This window comes from Crassostrea angulata, chromosome 6, assembly GCF_025612915.1.
Source record: "Crassostrea angulata isolate pt1a10 chromosome 6, ASM2561291v2, whole genome shotgun sequence".
Lineage (NCBI taxonomy): Eukaryota > Metazoa > Mollusca > Bivalvia > Ostreida > Ostreidae > Magallana > Magallana angulata.
In genome coordinates, this window is record NC_069116.1 from 26,424,394 (window position 1) to 26,442,828 (window position 18,435).

The 18,435-nt window shown below is 32.9% G+C and overlaps 1 protein-coding gene across 1 annotated transcript in view; it reads right to left on the reverse strand.

Annotated features, from left to right (window-relative positions):
• Positions 1 to 10,865, reverse strand: part of LOC128188724 (macrophage mannose receptor 1-like) — a 49,742-nt gene extending 38,877 nt beyond the window's left edge. The window contains exons 1-11 of the mRNA XM_052859948.1: positions 10,573 to 10,865; positions 6,411 to 6,574; positions 5,679 to 5,818; positions 5,231 to 5,355; positions 4,400 to 4,496; positions 3,930 to 4,053; positions 2,220 to 2,317; positions 1,888 to 1,997; positions 1,578 to 1,707; positions 273 to 376; positions 59 to 181 (exon numbers count right to left, since the gene is read on the reverse strand). Coding sequence (XP_052715908.1) covers positions 59 to 181; positions 273 to 376; positions 1,578 to 1,707; positions 1,888 to 1,997; positions 2,220 to 2,317; positions 3,930 to 4,053; positions 4,400 to 4,496; positions 5,231 to 5,355; positions 5,679 to 5,818; positions 6,411 to 6,574; positions 10,573 to 10,672 — 1,315 coding nt within the window. The 5' untranslated portion in view covers positions 10,673 to 10,865. The remainder of the gene's footprint in view (positions 1 to 58; positions 182 to 272; positions 377 to 1,577; positions 1,708 to 1,887; positions 1,998 to 2,219; positions 2,318 to 3,929; positions 4,054 to 4,399; positions 4,497 to 5,230; positions 5,356 to 5,678; positions 5,819 to 6,410; positions 6,575 to 10,572) is intronic.
• Between the last annotated feature and the right edge of the window lie 7,570 nt (positions 10,866 to 18,435).

The following is an 18,435-nucleotide window of genomic DNA, read 5'->3' on the forward strand; positions in this document are numbered from 1 at the left end:
TGCTCTCTCTCTCTAATAAACTGTACATAAATATCAATGATATATGTGATGCACAAACCTGGGTCGATGTACCCACAAGCACTGCCGCTGCCTGCACGCCCGACCTGGAGATATGTCACTGCCCTTGTCCCATTTGACATCTCCCAAAAGTAATCTTCCATGGTTTGGCTTAAGCTGGCATCTGACAAACATATCACCACCATGGTATTTTTTCCCCATTTTTAAAAGACATATTTTTTAAATGGATTTTCAAGATTACAGATGTCGCTTACTTTGCAATTGCGTTTGCGTATTCCTTCCTTTTAGTCCAATCCAGAATTGACGAATAATTTGTCGTTCTTGTAGCTTTTTAGTCACAAAATTCTGCTCCTCAGCCCTATTTGGGTTTTTTTGTATTTAAATTAAACTATAAATATTTTTTCAATTTATCTCATAATAATTATGTAACTTAGTTTTGAAAAGTACAATACTCAGTATAAATGATATCATTACAAAAACTACATGTGAGAATTAATCCACAAAAAAAATTCATTTTATTCTACAATTCATATGATGCTAATTTTATTATTTCTTCACTTGCTATTGTTTGTATACATATTTGAACTCTCGAATTGCATTCCTTATAAACACAAATTGCATTCAAAACGCCATAAACACAATTACTTCCATCAACATCTTAATTGGAGGGGAAAAACACAATCATATGTAGAATGTACAATGTAGTATTCAACTTTTTCAGTTGTCATGGCATAGTGAACTGCAATTGCTAGGCGGGCATTTCCTATAATACGTCCTATAATATATATGGCATACTTAATATAACCTTGTCCCATTATACACCACAGCTATTTTTCATAACTGCTTTCATCGATATTTTTCTAAAGTAATATTTTTTTCAGGGAACTACAATCGTCGTTTGGCATATAGATCTGTCAAATGATCTCTCTTAAAGGGGCATTGTCACGATTTTGGTCTAAAAAAAAATTCCGATTTTAATGTTTAGGATACTTCACTAAGTCATTTGTAATTGTCAACCAACATTTGAGTGTCAGTCGTCGTGTTTTCAATGAGATGCAGAGTTTGCAATTTTTTGTCATGTAAACAAATTTTTGAATGTAGAAGTGAAAATTCCAGTTTAAGATCTAAAATGAATGTAATAAACGCAAGAAATTTATGCTTAAAACGAATTATAACAGATTGAAATCAACTTGAATAAGAACTTTTACCGGTAAATTGAACCAATGTTAACAAAAAGTGGCAAAAGCCTTGCTTACTTGACAAAGAATTGTAAGCTTTGTATCTTACTTATAACTCTTCAACTGACAATCAAATTTTGGTTGGTTATAAGAAATGCATTTCTAAAGCACTATAAACACTATAAGCAGAAAAATGAAATTTTACCAAAATCGTGACCATGCCCCTTTAATGAGCTAACAGAAAAATTGTATTCTAAAAACATGATTACTGAAAAAAAAGTTATTGCTTATATACTAATCACTACATGTTGTTTAAAACGATATTTTACCATTTCACTATTAAGTTTTCATATACAGACATTGTCGTTATTAAATACATACGATTCTATTTCCAATAGATTGCTATCGAACTTTTCACAGAAAAGCTTAGCTGTGCTCCACGGTTGCCTGGTGTTTCCCTTAAAGAGGTAACATTTTTCCTCGTGTTGCTCGAACCCATTAGAACATACACCTGTAAAGAATGCAGTTTTACCTTCTTTAATATTGAGATTAAGTATACTTAATTTCTCTTTATATAATTTTCTCTGTTTATTTATTTACATATTTATCTTTTTATTTACTTATTCACTTTTATTTATTTATTTCTTTATTTTTATTTATTTGCTTATTTATTTAAAATTAAAACACGTACCCGCCGGTTTATAGCAAATAAAAGCGTTCGTCGAGGTGCACTCTGCGGTATACCAGTTATTGGTTAAACCTTTTGCAGACACATTCATTGCGACGCAACTTCTTACAGGGCTATATGAATATGAAATTATAAAGATGTAGCATAGGCATAAAATATATAACACTTATAATCAGCGCTTTCATCATGCTTTTATTATAATTTGTACACATGTAATATACTTGAAAACGTATTGTAAGGACATTTGACTCATCTATTTATTTCATTTTTAAAATCAGTTTTGGGGCGTCTTTGAATGATTTTTCTTTTTATGTTTATTAAATGGGCATACTTACTTGTTCAATTCACTGCTACTAACAGTTGACTGCCAGAAGAACGCACTGGCTGGTTCTTCCCAATTAGGCCTGTTCATTATTAACCATTGAGAGGTAGTCTGAAAATGAAAATACCCGAAATTCGATGCCTTCTTATGTTGCCTGCTTAAAAGTATGATGCTTTTAGTAAACATACATGGTAATTTTTACAATTTTAACCATTTTAACAAGAGCTTGGACTTTGGGTTGTTCGTCAATCGGCAAGGTGACGTACGCATTTCATAGTTGGCAATTCAGCCATGGCTCTTTGAAATCAACAAGATTTGTCTGGCTTATGAGTGAAAACTACGCAGTCGGTGTATATTTCGCTTTAAACCAGCGTCATTTTTAACTTGTTTTGACGCAAGAAATAGATATGGCATCCTGCTGAAAGTCCAAGGCCTTGTTAAAATGGCTCTACGTGATATAAAGCTACATGTCTCAGCCAAAGTCTATGAGCATTATAGTCATTAGCATGAAACTTAAGTAAACACTCTATAATCGTTAGTGCCAAGATGACATTTTTGTATCGGTTTCACCTGCAGGTTTCCAGCATGACTTTCTATTCGAATTGTGATAGAATTTTGTGAATTTGAATGTGTGAAAAAAAACATATTACAGTATGCATATATACAGTCTGAATATTGGAACAAAAACATTGCAAAATTGGATTTACCAAAATCAAGGTTTTGATATAGTATTTATTTTTGAATTTTGAATCGTGTATTAAAAGCAAATGATTTTGAATGATAATAAATAATGCTAGCTTCTGCTATGAATAAAAAAAACTTTTTTCTATGAAAATACATACTTTTATGGGTGGATAAAATAAACATGTAAAATCTTCTGTGATGTGTTTTCAACGAAGTCTGTCATTTTAAAAGACTTGTGTCTGTACTTATATTGACATTTGATTGTAACACAATACCAAAACGCCTGCAACCACTATATAAAGCATTATTGTCAATTGAATATCAGAAAGCATTTTAAGTGCATTTGCATCTTAAAGATATGACTATACATGTGTACTGTAATAAGAGGTTCTTCAATACCAAAACGACTGCAACCACTCTATCAAGGTGTGTCGTTTCAATAGTACAATGCAACTCAAGGGCATTTACATCTTTAAGATGGAGGTCCTTGAAATGTCAGTTTTACAAATTCCCAGTCGCATATACTTGTAATTTGCAGTGAACAACTAAGAATCGCATTCTTATCAAAATTCTCAAGTCTCTGAAAGTACCAGCATGACTAAATTGATCACGTGAGCATAAAACATCACCTTTGGCAAATCATGTGATAGGCTAATTGGAAAAGGAAAGAATTGTTCATGAAACTACAGTATCGGTTGGACATGGTCAGGGCAATATTGTTCTTTTGTGAATTTTGCAATTATATGAGTCAGTAATACACTAGTCATCCCAAGAACCTTTCTTTAATCTGTAAAAAGACACAGCTGAGGCGACGAAGAATGAATTTGTAAGCAAAATACATTACTATTTTACAGAATTGTCTTGATATAATTTTATAGGTTGGACTTCTTTTACTATTGCGTTGCTCCAAAACCAGAAAACAAACATTTTTTTAAGCTTTGGCATCTGTAAGCGAAATCAATTCATGATGGCCGCGTGTTTCAACGATGATCATTATTTTAATGAGTTGTAATTTGTAATGTTTGAATATGATGCTTACGTTCATAAATTTGATTCCCATCCAAACATCAGCTTGAAAATGGTACGCTATTTCTGACACAGCATGCTGGTCCTCCTCCGTTTCAACAGTCACTAGCCTTGCATTTTCTTTAGCACAAGCTGATCTTTAACCAAAAAATAATATTATATGGTGCTTAGTTTCTTTTCTTTTTCTATCAAAGACATTATGATTCATTGCATGTATCTGGGTGCAAATAGGAGTTTGAATCTAAGGAGTTTAAGTCCATAGTGTTTTTAATCGTAATATTTTTCGTACAACCACCACTGCAAGAAATTACTGATTCAACTCATTTCAACTACACTGTGTCATATTCCTCTTTTTGAAAAAAATCATAAACAATAAATATTTGCGCTAAAAGTTTTATGTACATCTAGCTGCCTATTACATGTAGCAGTAAAAGCCAAAAAATCAATTCCAGATCCTTCATAATTTTCAAATGCATTACTTACAATGCCTGCTCTCTATTGAGTTGGTTGTTGTAAAACTTGTAGCATTTTCTGTTATGATAGCTGTACCCGTCTTGAACAGAGCATCGTGCAGGTTTATCTGAAATATTATTTTTGGACAGATAATTGTGATATCATTAGTCTAGAGTTCGTGGTGGCTCAATTTTCGTGGTATTTGTGGACAGCCCTCCCCCACGAATTTAAATCCTCGGCGAAAACCGACGCATACACGAAAATAAGCAACAACAAATAACAACAATCCACGAAAATTGGCCTCCATCACGAATTTAAATGAATCTATAGTACTTATCATGAAAACAAACATCTGCAAAATGATTGGTTAACACGGTTGCATTCAGTATCAGAATCAATGACTGAGATAATTTTGATAATTTTGACATGGTTGAAACATTCAATATAGGAGGCCAATGTAAGAAATGACATAAAGCTTTTAGATCAGTTCCAATTCACAAATCAAATCATGCAGGATGAAAATTGTAGTTTTATATGTCTTCTTTTTGAAGAAATGCAATCTCATATACTTGAAACAAGTGGCACAGTCCTCTTTATACTAAACGAATGAAGAATTTTATCAGAATATAAAAATTTAAATTAAAATTGTACTCTGACCCAAAATCCCAAAATCTTATTGTTGATCGACTGGGTGTCACCAATCGCTATATCAGAGCTGATTAGCAACCTTTTGTAACGAAAGGAAAGTTACAAGAACAATGAAAAATAAACATGTACTATTTCCCGTAAATAATTCTCTCTCTCTCTCTCTCTCTCTCTCTCTCTCTCTCTCTCTCTCTCTCTCTCTCTCTCTCTCTCTACCATTAGCTCTTTCGCAGATAAAATTCAGTTTGCTGTCACAGTTTTTATCGTTGAAGGTACGCTCCCAGATCTCGGCACAGTGCTCGTTCTGCTGATAATTATTAGGTTCGTCCGTTCCCCAGCGTCTACAATTCGCATTGTAAAAAATCTTAGGAAGAAGAAAATTATATAATAATTGCTATAATTATACAAAGAAATTAACTATAACAAATATTTTAAAAGATAATTGTACATGTATATTCAAAATGCACCAATCATACGTCTGTGTGATCTATCTTCCTGGATTAAAAAGGAAAAAAATGATCTTGGCGAGAACTTCCAATAAATCGATAACAAATAAACACAAAGCATTCAAATAAATACAAAGGGATTAGACACATTTATTCGTCCTAAATAAACTTGTTTTGCATTAGTTCTGTGTTGGTCCTTAACTAATTGTCCTACTCACAGAGACGATTTGTTGGCCAAGGACCTGTCTGTCCACACCCAATTTTCAATGTCGTCTTCTTTCCGTTTCAGCCCCACCCACCATTCTTGAACGCCAGGTAGTTCATTGTCTTTCTTTTTAAGTATATTCATTATCAGGTCCTATAAACCAAGAAAGTATAATAAGAATATGAAATTTTGTCAAGCGTATTCTTGTCCCCCTTTTTTATCCCGTTCAGATAAATTCTAATATAAATTTAAACCCTTTGTTAAATTGAATATATTTAATTGCAATGTAAAAGAATGTAAAGTAATTTTCGTGTTTAGAATTTCTATTTGTGTCGAAATGTGCATCTTCCCAAGTCAACGGTTTCTGATCTGCACCGTTTGTGAGGAGGGGTGCGGATCAGAAACCATTCCTTGCATTGGGATGATGCGAAATGTGCCGATGATATCTTACTTGTGATGGTATATCGTGAGATAAATACCTATATTTGTTAATGTTTTGTGACTTGTGTTCATTTGTGTTCCTTTCGAATTTTGAACAAATTAAGGGAATGGTTAATTAGTTTGTATTAAGTTTTAATTAATTTTGTATTATTAAATACCTGAGGTGTTTATTTTCCTTTAGGTTTTTATTCACCAAAACTCTATTTTTCAGTGTCTTCACACAAAATCACATGAGACGCTATTCGTGGGGAGATTTAAATTAGTTTTTCTTTATATTATAAGAAACAAAATAAAGAATTCATACTTGCTCCTCGCTGGCATCAATTTTGAGAAGATCAGCATCCATACTCAAACAGCGAACCCGAGCTTCATTCCAAGTTCTTGTGGTGGCAAATCCAAAATAGTAACAGCTATTGCCAGCAGGGGGAGAAACAAAGGGAAGAGGGCACTCGCCATTTACATGTATCCCTGTATCGATAAAAATTCAAATATTATATGTTTTAGATACTGGGATGTTTTATTGTGGATTTTTTTTTTTGTAATTTGATTGCTATTGATGTCTTTTTTAAATCAAAGTTTAAGTTTTTGTCTCACAAATCCTGATTAAGAATGATGACATTACTGCTTATATCATATTAAAAACATTAATGCGTCACGTTGGGGGGGTGGGGGGGGGGTTATTAGCACCATATGCTATATGACTCGCTCGCCCATTACGAGCAATAATTCTTCATGAATAAGATGCCCTGTTTGCACAACATAGGTATTAAACCAAAAGAGTCATCTTCCAGCAAAGTGGAGCAACTCCGCAGGGTACTTTCCACTTTGTGACAAATCAAATGAGATTTTTCATAAAGCTTAAAAATGTATGGACATATTCGGACGACAGCTATGTTATTCTCAAAATAAACAATGAAATCTCATCCTATTCAAATAAAAAAAAATGTTGATGTTTTGAAAATTATTCGTAAGATTTTCGTTTGTGCAATCAGCTCCACCTCCAAATTCCTGTCATGTTGTAAATTTTGAATTTACCGGGTGGCAGTAAATGCAAAATTTACAACATGACAATTTACCGGGTGGCAGTAAATACTTGTCATGTTGTAAATTTTGTATTTACTGCCACCCGGTAAATTCAAAATTTACAACATGACAGTCCGTATGAACCATCGAAAAAAGCATTACCGATGTTGTTCCAATTAAACTATTTCATTACAAACATTCCTCAATCTCTCTTTAGTTTTGCGAAAAAATAACATTAAACTTTACACTTTTAAATGTTTTGCGCATTTAAACAGTTTTCTCATGTATATGCATCCACAAAATGCTCTATTTTTAAATATAGATAAAAAATGATTTGAAACGTAATTTTAATGTATAAGGGTGTAGTGTGATCGATCACCAAAACTTTATCTTCTTTGAGGCATCCTGAGTATTTCAAAAAAATTGATACTATTGCTTTTTTGCAGTAAACAAACTATTAGAACCATTTTAACAAAGCATTGGACTTTCAGTAGGGCGTAGCTATCTATCTCTTGCGTCAAAACAAGTTAAAAATGACGCGGTTTCAAGCGAAATATGCACCAATTGCGTAGTCTTATCTCAAAAGCCAGACAAATCTTGTTGATTTCAAAGAGTAATGACTGAGTGGCCAGCAATGAAATAGACAGGCCTACGTCACAGTGCTGTTTGACACAATTACCCAAAGTCCAAGCTCTTGTTAAAATGGTTCTAGTATTTGAAGTAATTAATATACAAGGAATGCAACAAATGTAAAATGCCATATAAATTAGTCTTTCGCAATACAAGACATTCAGCAATTAATTGATACGAACGAAATGCCCGTTTTCATTGCAAAATACCGCTAAAATATCAAGAAGTGTCGTAATTCTTTTTAAAAAAAACCTCTACTTTATTATGCAAACAAGATATGTGAGATGACATTTATCGTAGTTTTTGTTCCACTTATACCCCCTTATAGTTACCTTTAACTTTGCAACTCATGACACTTTGTCAAGTAGCTAAAATAGAGATTTAAGGATGTGCTGTAATAATGCCAACAAAACGGTCAACAACTTATGAAAAACAAAGAAGAACTATTAAAGTTTCTCATGTGTGGGTAAATATCTAAAACGTTTATCCTGTAGCTGATGTGTGAGTCATTAGAGGTTGATGCGTGACATAAAATATTAAACAAAAAGTCACCTAGCTACATTTATAAGTGTCATTGATTTAGTTTCACAAAGAAAACATACAGGATTTGAGTACTTTTGCAGAAAAAAGACATAGTATCTTGAAAAAAATCATGATTACATGTATGTCATAACATGTTGAAACATCTTTAACACGCAATTGCAAGCTAATTATTGTAGTAAAAGTACAAGCTTTTTATTGAACCGTGCTTAAAAAAAAAAGAAATGACCTAGATAAGAAAAATTAGCTGTAATGTCTCTTTAAATTTTATATGTATTTGTTAAAGGGGCATTGTCACGATTTGGGTCAAAAATTATTTTTTTCGATTTTAATGTTTACAATGCTTCAGTACGGCATTTTTTATAAGCAACCAAAATTTGAGTGGCATTCGTTGAGTTATAAGCGAGTTACAGAGCTTACTCTTCTTTGCTATGTAAACAAAGCTTTTGTTTACATTTTGAATGTTGAAGTAAAATTTCCAGTTTAAGACCTAAAATGAATTAAGTGTTAAACATTAGAAACTGTTACTGATGCTTAAAATGAATAAGAAGATAGATATTTTTTACTGATATATTGAACCTACGTAAACAAAAACAGGGGACGCACGAGCCTTGTTTACGTGACAAAGACTCTCAAATTTCATTTGATCATTAGAAATACATTCCTAAAGCAAACAGAAAAATAGAATTTGACTAAAATCGTGACCATGTCCCTTTAACAATGGGATTTTTTTCTTACTAAAACAATCTCTAGATAATAATTACGACGTTCATTCAGTTATGAACACATATCAATGAACGTAAATAAAAGGAACAGGAGAGATTAAACTTCAGTATATCACATGGCATCCCTTTAGTACATTTTGTTATACTGAGAACTTGGAATACGGTATCTTATACAGTTTCTGTAAAATACGCTCTGTTTGTGACTTGAAAAATTACTCTGGCTTTCTTGATATATTTCATTTCAAAAAAGTTCTCAACATCTAATGATATATATCGGATTAAGAGATTAGCCAACACGTCTAAATTCATGAGTGTTACGTCAGTTGCGTCGAAAACTTGAATGTAAACGAGTTCACTAGGTGGGGAGGGGGTGATAATTTTTCGTAACAATTTGAATCACATTTCTTTATTGAATATGTTCATGATGAATGGTTCGATGTTTATTTTATATTGCAAGTTGTAATCTCATTAAAAAGGTATTGTCTGGACAGTACAGTTTACGCTGTGTTCACGGTTCTGATGCCAGGTTTAACAAAATGGTGTTGCTCTATCCAGTTGAAAGTTACATTTTTATTCTTTTCATAACAAGGCAAAGCAAGCACGACGGGAATATATTTTTATTTTCTACGATTCAATAAATCAGCAATGTTTTATTATTCTTGGTGTATTGATTTTATACACTGTAGATCCACTTATAGTACCGGTATAACGTCATCGTACAAGTTACATACTTTGGCCACCAGTCTTTTCTAGATTTTAAGGTCAAATGGTTCACGGTCATATACTCCCACTAACGTGTCAAATATTTGCTGATCTAATCTCAAGACCCCTTGATTTGAATATCATTAAACTGGATAAGTATGTTCAATACATACAATTGTTACATATCTAAACCTTTAAAATAACAAAAACTGTCCGTATCATCGGTTTTTCAAAGACTGTTTTGCCATTTCTACATTTTCCAGAGTTGAAAGTTTAAAGTGGTTTGGAACATATCCTTGTCATCTGTATAATTACGTTTTACATACATTTAGAATAGTGTATGCTTTATACACTCATTAATAATTATCATATACATGTGAGCTTGATTAGGTTTCTCTGATCACCAAGACATTAATGTCTGAGATACTTTATAAAGCAATCCAACTTGCAATTACACTAGACTGCACTTTTAAATGCAGTGCCATTTTGAAGGGGAATATTATCAATTGGAAATAAGATTGAATGTTATAAAGGCAGCGATAAAACAAAATCATCTCTTTGGTTTTTCAATGCTCAGGAGAAGAAAATTAAACCCATAAATCGCATAATACATAAACCAATAGCTTTATTGTAATGAAGCTATAATGCAAATTTATATATCATTACGATAGAAAATTTCAGAGCATTCAGCAATCATTTTATAAAAATGTCCGTATTTATTACTTAGAAAGTAAAAACTCAAGGGAGAAGCCATTATACATTTATTTTCAAAACAAAACTTTAAAAAAAAAAACAATGTGGTTATGCTGCCTCTAATTGTAAAATCGCAACAGTTAAAAATCTTACCTGAATGTCCAATAATCACCACAATTAGGCATAAATACAATATGGTCATTAATCCCATGTCAAATACCATACATGTAGAAACTATATCAAATATGATCATCCATTTGTTGGTGGCCTGTACTTATTTTTTTTCTCCCCACTCAATTAAAATGACGCAATAAGGTTGAAGTGATATAAAAATGTAGGCGGGCTAACGAAAATTATTTCTCAATCTTTCTTGAATTTTTTTCTCAGAATACAGATAATTTGAATAAAATTTACAATGCTAGCCAGGGTGATTAATGTCAAGTGATAGATTGACAATGTGCATGAAAAATTAGGCTGTACAAAAGGCTCCATCATTATTTCTTAATTGGACTTTTTACTTACGAGGAGGAAGTTCCCTCTTCTGTGAAGCGGTAGAAATGAAAAGAAATCGACTTGGTTCATAATTGGTACTTCAAGATGCAAATTATATTGTTACTTTATATACACGTACAAGAGAATGAATATACATCCTTGAGAATCATTGAACTTGGGGAAAGCTAGTGTCATATTCATTTGTCGCTTGCATCTACATGTACCAATAACGTAATTAAGGTCTTCCGTTTCCAACGGAAGACCTTATTGTTTTCGTACTGTTTCTTATTATTAAGGTCTTTCGTTTCCAACGGAAGACCTTATTGTATTCGTACTGTTTATCATTATTTTTTTCCCCAAATTTTGTGCACGCGATTTCTCGAAAACTTCTCGACAAGTTTTTCACAGATGATGGGACATTATCTGAAATTTATATGTTTTTAAATTTTTGTCGTCGTCACCTCCGGTCCGGATTTACGGTCGATTTTGTAATTTTTAACGACCAATTTTGTGCAGAGCTGATCTCAGAAACTATTAGAGATATGACTTTGAAATTTTAGGATAGGTAGACCATGGTTTAAAGTTGTGCACTATGTAGTTGTTTTGCACCAGTGGCGCTATTCTTTGGAGCTCGCTTAGGCACGAAAATGGGGTACAAGTTTTGAATCAAAGGACTATATATGATAAGGGCCTAAAATGGCCCCCTAAAATGAACATCATCATTTTACTGTAATTCTTAGATTTTTAGAACAGATATATATGTGATGTGATTACATGATATTCATTTTGATTCCAGTGCCCACAATTTAGAAATATGACATCGTAAAGACAACCTTTTCCAGCCATTTTTGCATTTTTAGCATAAAACAGCTTGTTTTCAAGCAGTTTTTCTTTCAGAAAACATAGAGCGCATGCTTGAACAAACAAAATATAGAACAAAACTAGTAGAAAATCAAAAGTTCTATCCAATAAAATCAAGAAAAAAGGGACTGGCCCTTTTAATTAGGAAGATAAATATTTTGTTATGCATTATAGAATCAAAGTTGTTGATCGCTACAATATCTGTTTGAAGAAGTCATCGTCAGGCCCATGTTTTACGTAATTAGGGAGTTTTATTCATTATCTTTAAATTTGGGGGGGGGGGGTTAATTGTGAAATTGTATCGATAGTTCATGGTATCATTTCAATTTTCGGCCGATTTCGACCATTTTATCACAGATGATTGCCAGAGATCATAATTCTATAAGTTTTTTTAAATTTTGAAATCGTCACCTCTGGTTCCGATTTTCGGTCGATTTTGTAAGTTTTTACGACCAATTTTGTGCAGAAATAAGCTCAGAGACTATTAGAGATATGAATATGAAATTTTCAGGATAGGTAGACCATAGTTCAAAGGTGTGCAGATTGTAGTTTTTAGTGCCAGTGGCGCCATTTCTTTGAGCTCGCCAAAGCTTGAAAATTGGGTACGAATTTCGAATCAAAATTTTCATACATTTTGATATCTATCTTTTTATGAGTTGATATTTTGTAAAGACATATATAATAAAAGTGGTAGAGAATCAAAAGTTCTTTCCAACAAAATCAAGAAATAGGGGCTGGTCCCTTAAATTAGGGGCCAAGACACTCGTAAGCTCTTTTACAAATAACTTTAAAACGATAAAGATTATGTAATGCATTAAAGAAGCAGAGTTGTTGATAGTTACAATATTCATGAGATGAAATCTTTGCCACACCCATTTATTACGTAATTAGGGATTTTTAGGGGCCACAGTACTTAAACTTGGACGCAATATATCTAAAGAACGAGACATATTTTGTTAAGCATTGTAGAAGAGAAAATGTTTGCATTGATGATTCTAATCGATTCCATTAATCAAAACACCAATGTCTGTGCCCATTAAAGGTCTAGAGGGCTGGCCCCTATAATATTCAATCATTTGTATCTTAAAATTGATCAACAATTTTACATAGGTGTAAGAACAAAAAATGTTAGTATTTGTGAGACCTAGTCCCTTAAAATTAGGGGCCAAGACTCTCGTAAACTCTAGTACAGATAACTTAAAAACGATAAAGATTTTGTGATGCATGATAGAAGCAAAGTTGTTGATCGTAACAATATATCCCAGAAAAAACCAATGCCACCCCCATTTATTACGTAATTAGGGATTTTTAGGAGCCAAAGTACTAAAACTTTGACACAATATATCTAGAAAAGGAGACATATTTTCTTAACATTGTAGAAGAGAAAATGCTTGCACTGATGATTCTAATCGATTCCATTAATCACAACACCAATGTATCAATTTGTATCTAAAAAAAATGAACAACAATTCTAGATAAGTGTCAGAACAAAAAATGTTATTATTCGTGAGACCTTTCGAATGAACTGAAGAAAAAGGGGATGGCCCCTTAAATTAAAGGCCAAGACACTCGTAAAGTTTATCACACATACCTTAAAAACGATCAAGATTTTTTTAATGCATAATAGAAACAAAGTTGTTGATCGTAACAATATCAGTTTGTAAAACTCATTTCCAAACCCTGTGATGACGTAATTAGGGATTTTAGGGGACTAAAATCTTTAATGTTCTGTATGTGAAAAAGCAAAACTCTTTGTTAAGCATTTTAAAGGATATTGACAATCGTATACATAATCTAAAAGGGAGTAGTTTGAGGGGGGGGGTTGAAATTTCTTTGATATTTTAATCGTATCGTTTAAAAATTGAACGGAAGACCTACTCGTTGCTCGTAACTCGTAACTGGTATAGATAGAAAGATAGATAGATAGATAGATAGATAGATAGATAGATAGATAGATAGATAGATAGATAGATAGATAGATAGATAGATATAATTTTATAGAGAGAGAGAGAGATGAAAGACAGACAGACAGGGAGTTTTGTACGCAGTTATTAATGTTGATTACTGATTAGGTAAAAAATTAGACAACAACACACACTCATTAATTTTTTAACAAACAGGATCTAGCCCATTGCAAAATTCTAAAATGTTTGTTAGGTGTTATAATCACAAATAGCAACAAAATTACGTGTTATGCAGATAAACCGGATAAGAACTAATTACACCCATATTTCATATCTAATTTTGATGAATTTGTTGATTAAGCTGACCATGTGTTCACAATTTTGCCGAGAGTTGTTCCCTGGTGACAGAATAACTACGTAACATCATCCAGTCTCCGTGTGACAGTGGGAACGGAAATGGATTGCAACAAATATCATGAAATCAGCAAAAAAAACCACAAACCCCCCCCCCCAACCCCCCCCCCCCCAAAAAAAAACAGAATAATGGGACTGTAGTTAATAATATACATGTTGAAGGCATAGCTTAACAAAACAGTGGTTAAATCTAAATTAATATTACTTTATTTTGAAAATGATACAGACATCATATATATATTTTTTTATTAAAATTGAAAAATATTTAATTTTTAAACCGGCGTTAAGTTAAATACAAAACGATAACTATCACACACCATTGATTCATTTTATTATTTTTTAAAAGTGGGAAGGGGGAGGGTATATAAACACAGCCCAGGAGCCGCGCGGATTAATTGTTGATCTGAGAGACTAGGGAAAACTGTAACGAGAAAACATGGAACTTCTAGTCAAATGTGTCGTTTTTGTAGTCTTTCATAGCAGGTAGGACATCTGCAGAATTTTCAAAACCTTTTAATTAATTGCATTTATAATTTATTGCCGTCGCATAGGTTCATGTGTTCTTATCTTTTGGACAATAAGCTCCTCATATAAAGGTCTTGAAGAAAAAGAAACACTCACTAGATACGATCGTAAAATAGTCAATCATGGTTATCTCAAGAATAAACAACAATTCTAGATAGGCCTAAGGACAAAAAATGTCGGTATTATTGAGAACTTTCGAATGAATTCAAGAAAAAGGGGCTGTCCCCTTCAATTTGGGGCCAAGATACTCGTAAAGTTTTTTTTTACAAATACCTCAAAAACGATCAAGATTTTATAATATATTATAGAAAGAAAGTTGTTGATCGTAACAATATCAGTTAGTAAAACTCATTGCCACACCCATTGATGACGTAACTAGGGATCTTAGAGGATTTAAATCTTAAATCTTTATTGTGCTGTATGTGAAAAAAACAAAACTCTTTGTAAAGCATTTTAAAGGAAAATGACAATCGTATACATTATCTGAAAGGGAGTGGTTGAGGGAGAATTCTGAAAATCATTGATATTTAATCATATCGTTTAAAAATTGAACGGAAGACCTACTCGTTACTCGTTAGGAGATCGTATCTAGTTATTATAATTATTTTTTTCCAAATTTTGTGCACGCGATTTCTCGCAAACTATTCAACCGATTTCAACCATTTTTCCACAGAGGATGGAACATGACTTGAATTTTATATGTTTTTGATTTTTTTGACGTCGTCACTTCCGGTACCGATTTACGGCCAATTTTGTAATTTTCCGACCAATTTTGTGCAGAGATGATCTTAAAAACTATCAAAGATATGACTCTGACACTTTCAGGATATGTAGAATATAGCTTGAAGTTATTACTATAAAGTTTTATGCCAGTGGCTCTATTCCATGGAGCTCACTGAGGCACGAAATTTGGGTACTACTTTTCATTCAAAATTTTCATACGTTTTGATCTGTATCTTTTTATCAGTTGATATTTTGTTAAGACATATATAACAAAAGTAGTAGATAATCAAAAGTTCTATCCAACAAAATCAAGAAAAAGGGGCTGGTCCCTTTTTTTTAGGGGCCAAGACAGTTGTAAACTCTATCACAAATAACTTAAAAACGATACAGAATAGAGATTAAAAGAAGAAGACATATTTTGTTCAACATCATAGAAGAGAAAATGTTTGCATTTTAATATTTAAATCGATTCCACTTATCAAAACACCAATGTCTGTCTCCATTAGGGATCTAAAGGGCTAGCCCCTAAAATATTCAATCATTTGCATCTCAAAAATGAACAACAATTTTAGATCGGTGTAAAACAAAAAATGTATTTATTCTTAAGACCTTTTCAAAGAAATCAAGAAAAAGGGGCTGGTCCCTTAAATAAGGGACCAAGACACTCGTAAACTCTATTACAAATAACTTAAAAACGATACAGATATTGTAATGCATTATAGAAGCAAAGTTGTTGATCGAAACAATATCTATCAGAAAAAATCAATGCCATGACCATTTTTTACGTAATTAGGGATTTTTTAGGGGCCAAAGTACTTAAATTTTGACACAATATATCTAGAAAAGGAGACATATTTTCTTAAACATTGTAGAAGAGAAAATGCTTACTCTGATGATTCTAATCGATTCCATTAATCACAGCACTAATGTCTGTCCTCATTAAGGATCTAGAGGGCTGGTCCCTTAAATATTCAATCAATTGTATCTCAAAAATGAAACATTTTAGATGGTTGTAAGAACAAAAAATGTTAGTATTCGTGGGACCTTTTGAATAAACTCAAGAAAAAGGGGCTGGCCACTTTAATTTGGGGCCAAGACACAAGTTAAGTCTCGTACACGTACCTTTAAAAAGATAAAGATTTTGTAATGCATTATAAAAGCAAAGTTGTTGATCGTAACAATATCAGTTTGTAAAACTCATTGCCACATCCATTGATGACGTAATTAGAGATTTTAGGGGACTAAAATCTTAAACCTTTAATGTGCTAGTATATGAAAAAGCAAAACACTTTGTTAAGCATTTTAAAGGATATTGACAATCGTATACATTATCTAAAAGGGAGTAGTTTGAGGGGGGGGGGGTTGAAATTTCTTTGATATTTTAATCGTATCGTTTAAAAATTGAACGGAAGACCTACTCGTTACTCGTAACGAGATCGTATCTAGTTTTTCTTTCTCTTTTCTGAAGGAAAAGTTTACTACTTAAATAGATCCATCAGCAGCGTGTCTGATATTTCTCCATTATTTTACAGTAATTAAATCATTGCTGGTAAGAATTAAATTTCAACGTCTTCAAAATTAATACCGTTAAAAATATTAATTATTTTGGATTTAGAATCCATTGAAGGAACGGGCGATTTGCTAAATTTATTAATGATGTCAGCAATTGCATAAAAGATCAAAATTATTGAACAAATGCGCAGAAATATCGCCGTCTCTCTACGGTGTGTACGATAAATATATAAAAAATCGTAGTGTGGCGAATTTTAATTACAGTGTAGATTGTATGACATACAAGTAGGCGTCGGACCCGGGGGGGGGGGGGGGGGCGCTAGGGGTTTTAGCCCCCCACTTTTTAGCAAAGTCAGACATAACTATAACCATACCCCTTTTTTGCGTGTCAAGATTTCTAACAATCAAGTCTAGCCTTCCCGGCCCACTTTCAATTTTCTTCCGACGCCACGGGTTTGCCACTTTGCTTTAAATAAAGTTATATATTATAACAAAAAAAAACAACCCTTTCAACAAATGAACGAAATTAATCCGTCCAAAATCATTGAATCATTTTTATGTTAATAAAATAGTAAGTATTATATCCTAGCACATTAAATGTAGAGGAAGGACACTAAAATTTAAGATCAACAAGATTTTATGGTACCTAAATAAATATTTCTAATTTTGTTCAAAAATTTACTCCGTAAAAGAGTTATTTGCTGTTTCTCATTTTTTCATGATCAGCATTGTGATTAGATGCATTTAAAGATTAAGACACATAAAAAAATAAGAATACTAGTAAATGCTATAGCTTAATTCTAAGGAAATATTTTATCAACCAAAATACAGTAACTAAAATGCAAGGCATGAATCAAGTTGTAAAACATAATAGTGTATTTTGTAGAGATGTCAAAAGTACATGTAAACCGCCACTTGCAAGAGTAATTGTAAATGTCTGGCTGGAGTGCAAGTAAAGGAATACTATATAACCATTATGCATAAGAACAAGTCATCTGCAAAGGAAAAGCAGCTTATGGGGATGTTAAATACGTCAGTGTTTGAGCTACCATACAGTACGGCATTACAATGGCGTCGGAAGCAAATTGAAATTTGGGGGGGGGGGGGGGCTAGACTAATCCTCAGAAATCTTGACAAGCAAAAAAAAACAACTTTATTCCCAAAAATCATGAAAATCCTAATCCGGGGGGGGGGGGGCTAGTAGCTACCTATGACTCCAACGTCTCATTATTTCCATCTTTTCAAGGTAAATTTAGGAACAATTATCTCTGCTGCGAGAAAAAGTGGGGGGGGGGGGGCTGAACCTTTTATGATGCTATGTGCCTAATGGTTACGTCTAACTTTGCAAAAATGGGGGGAGGCTAAGCCCCCTTAGCCCCCCCCCCCCCCCCCCCCGGTTCCGACGCCTATGCAATAAGGAGGCTGGGTGGTCAACAAATTACCAATACGATCCTCCACAAACTTAAGGAGGTGTTTTCGAAGCCCTAAACTATTATTCAGTAAATAGATATTCTTAAATTATATGTTATATCTAAAATTTGAACATTTTCCAAAATCTTTTTACAAAGCATGGGATCTTTTGCAA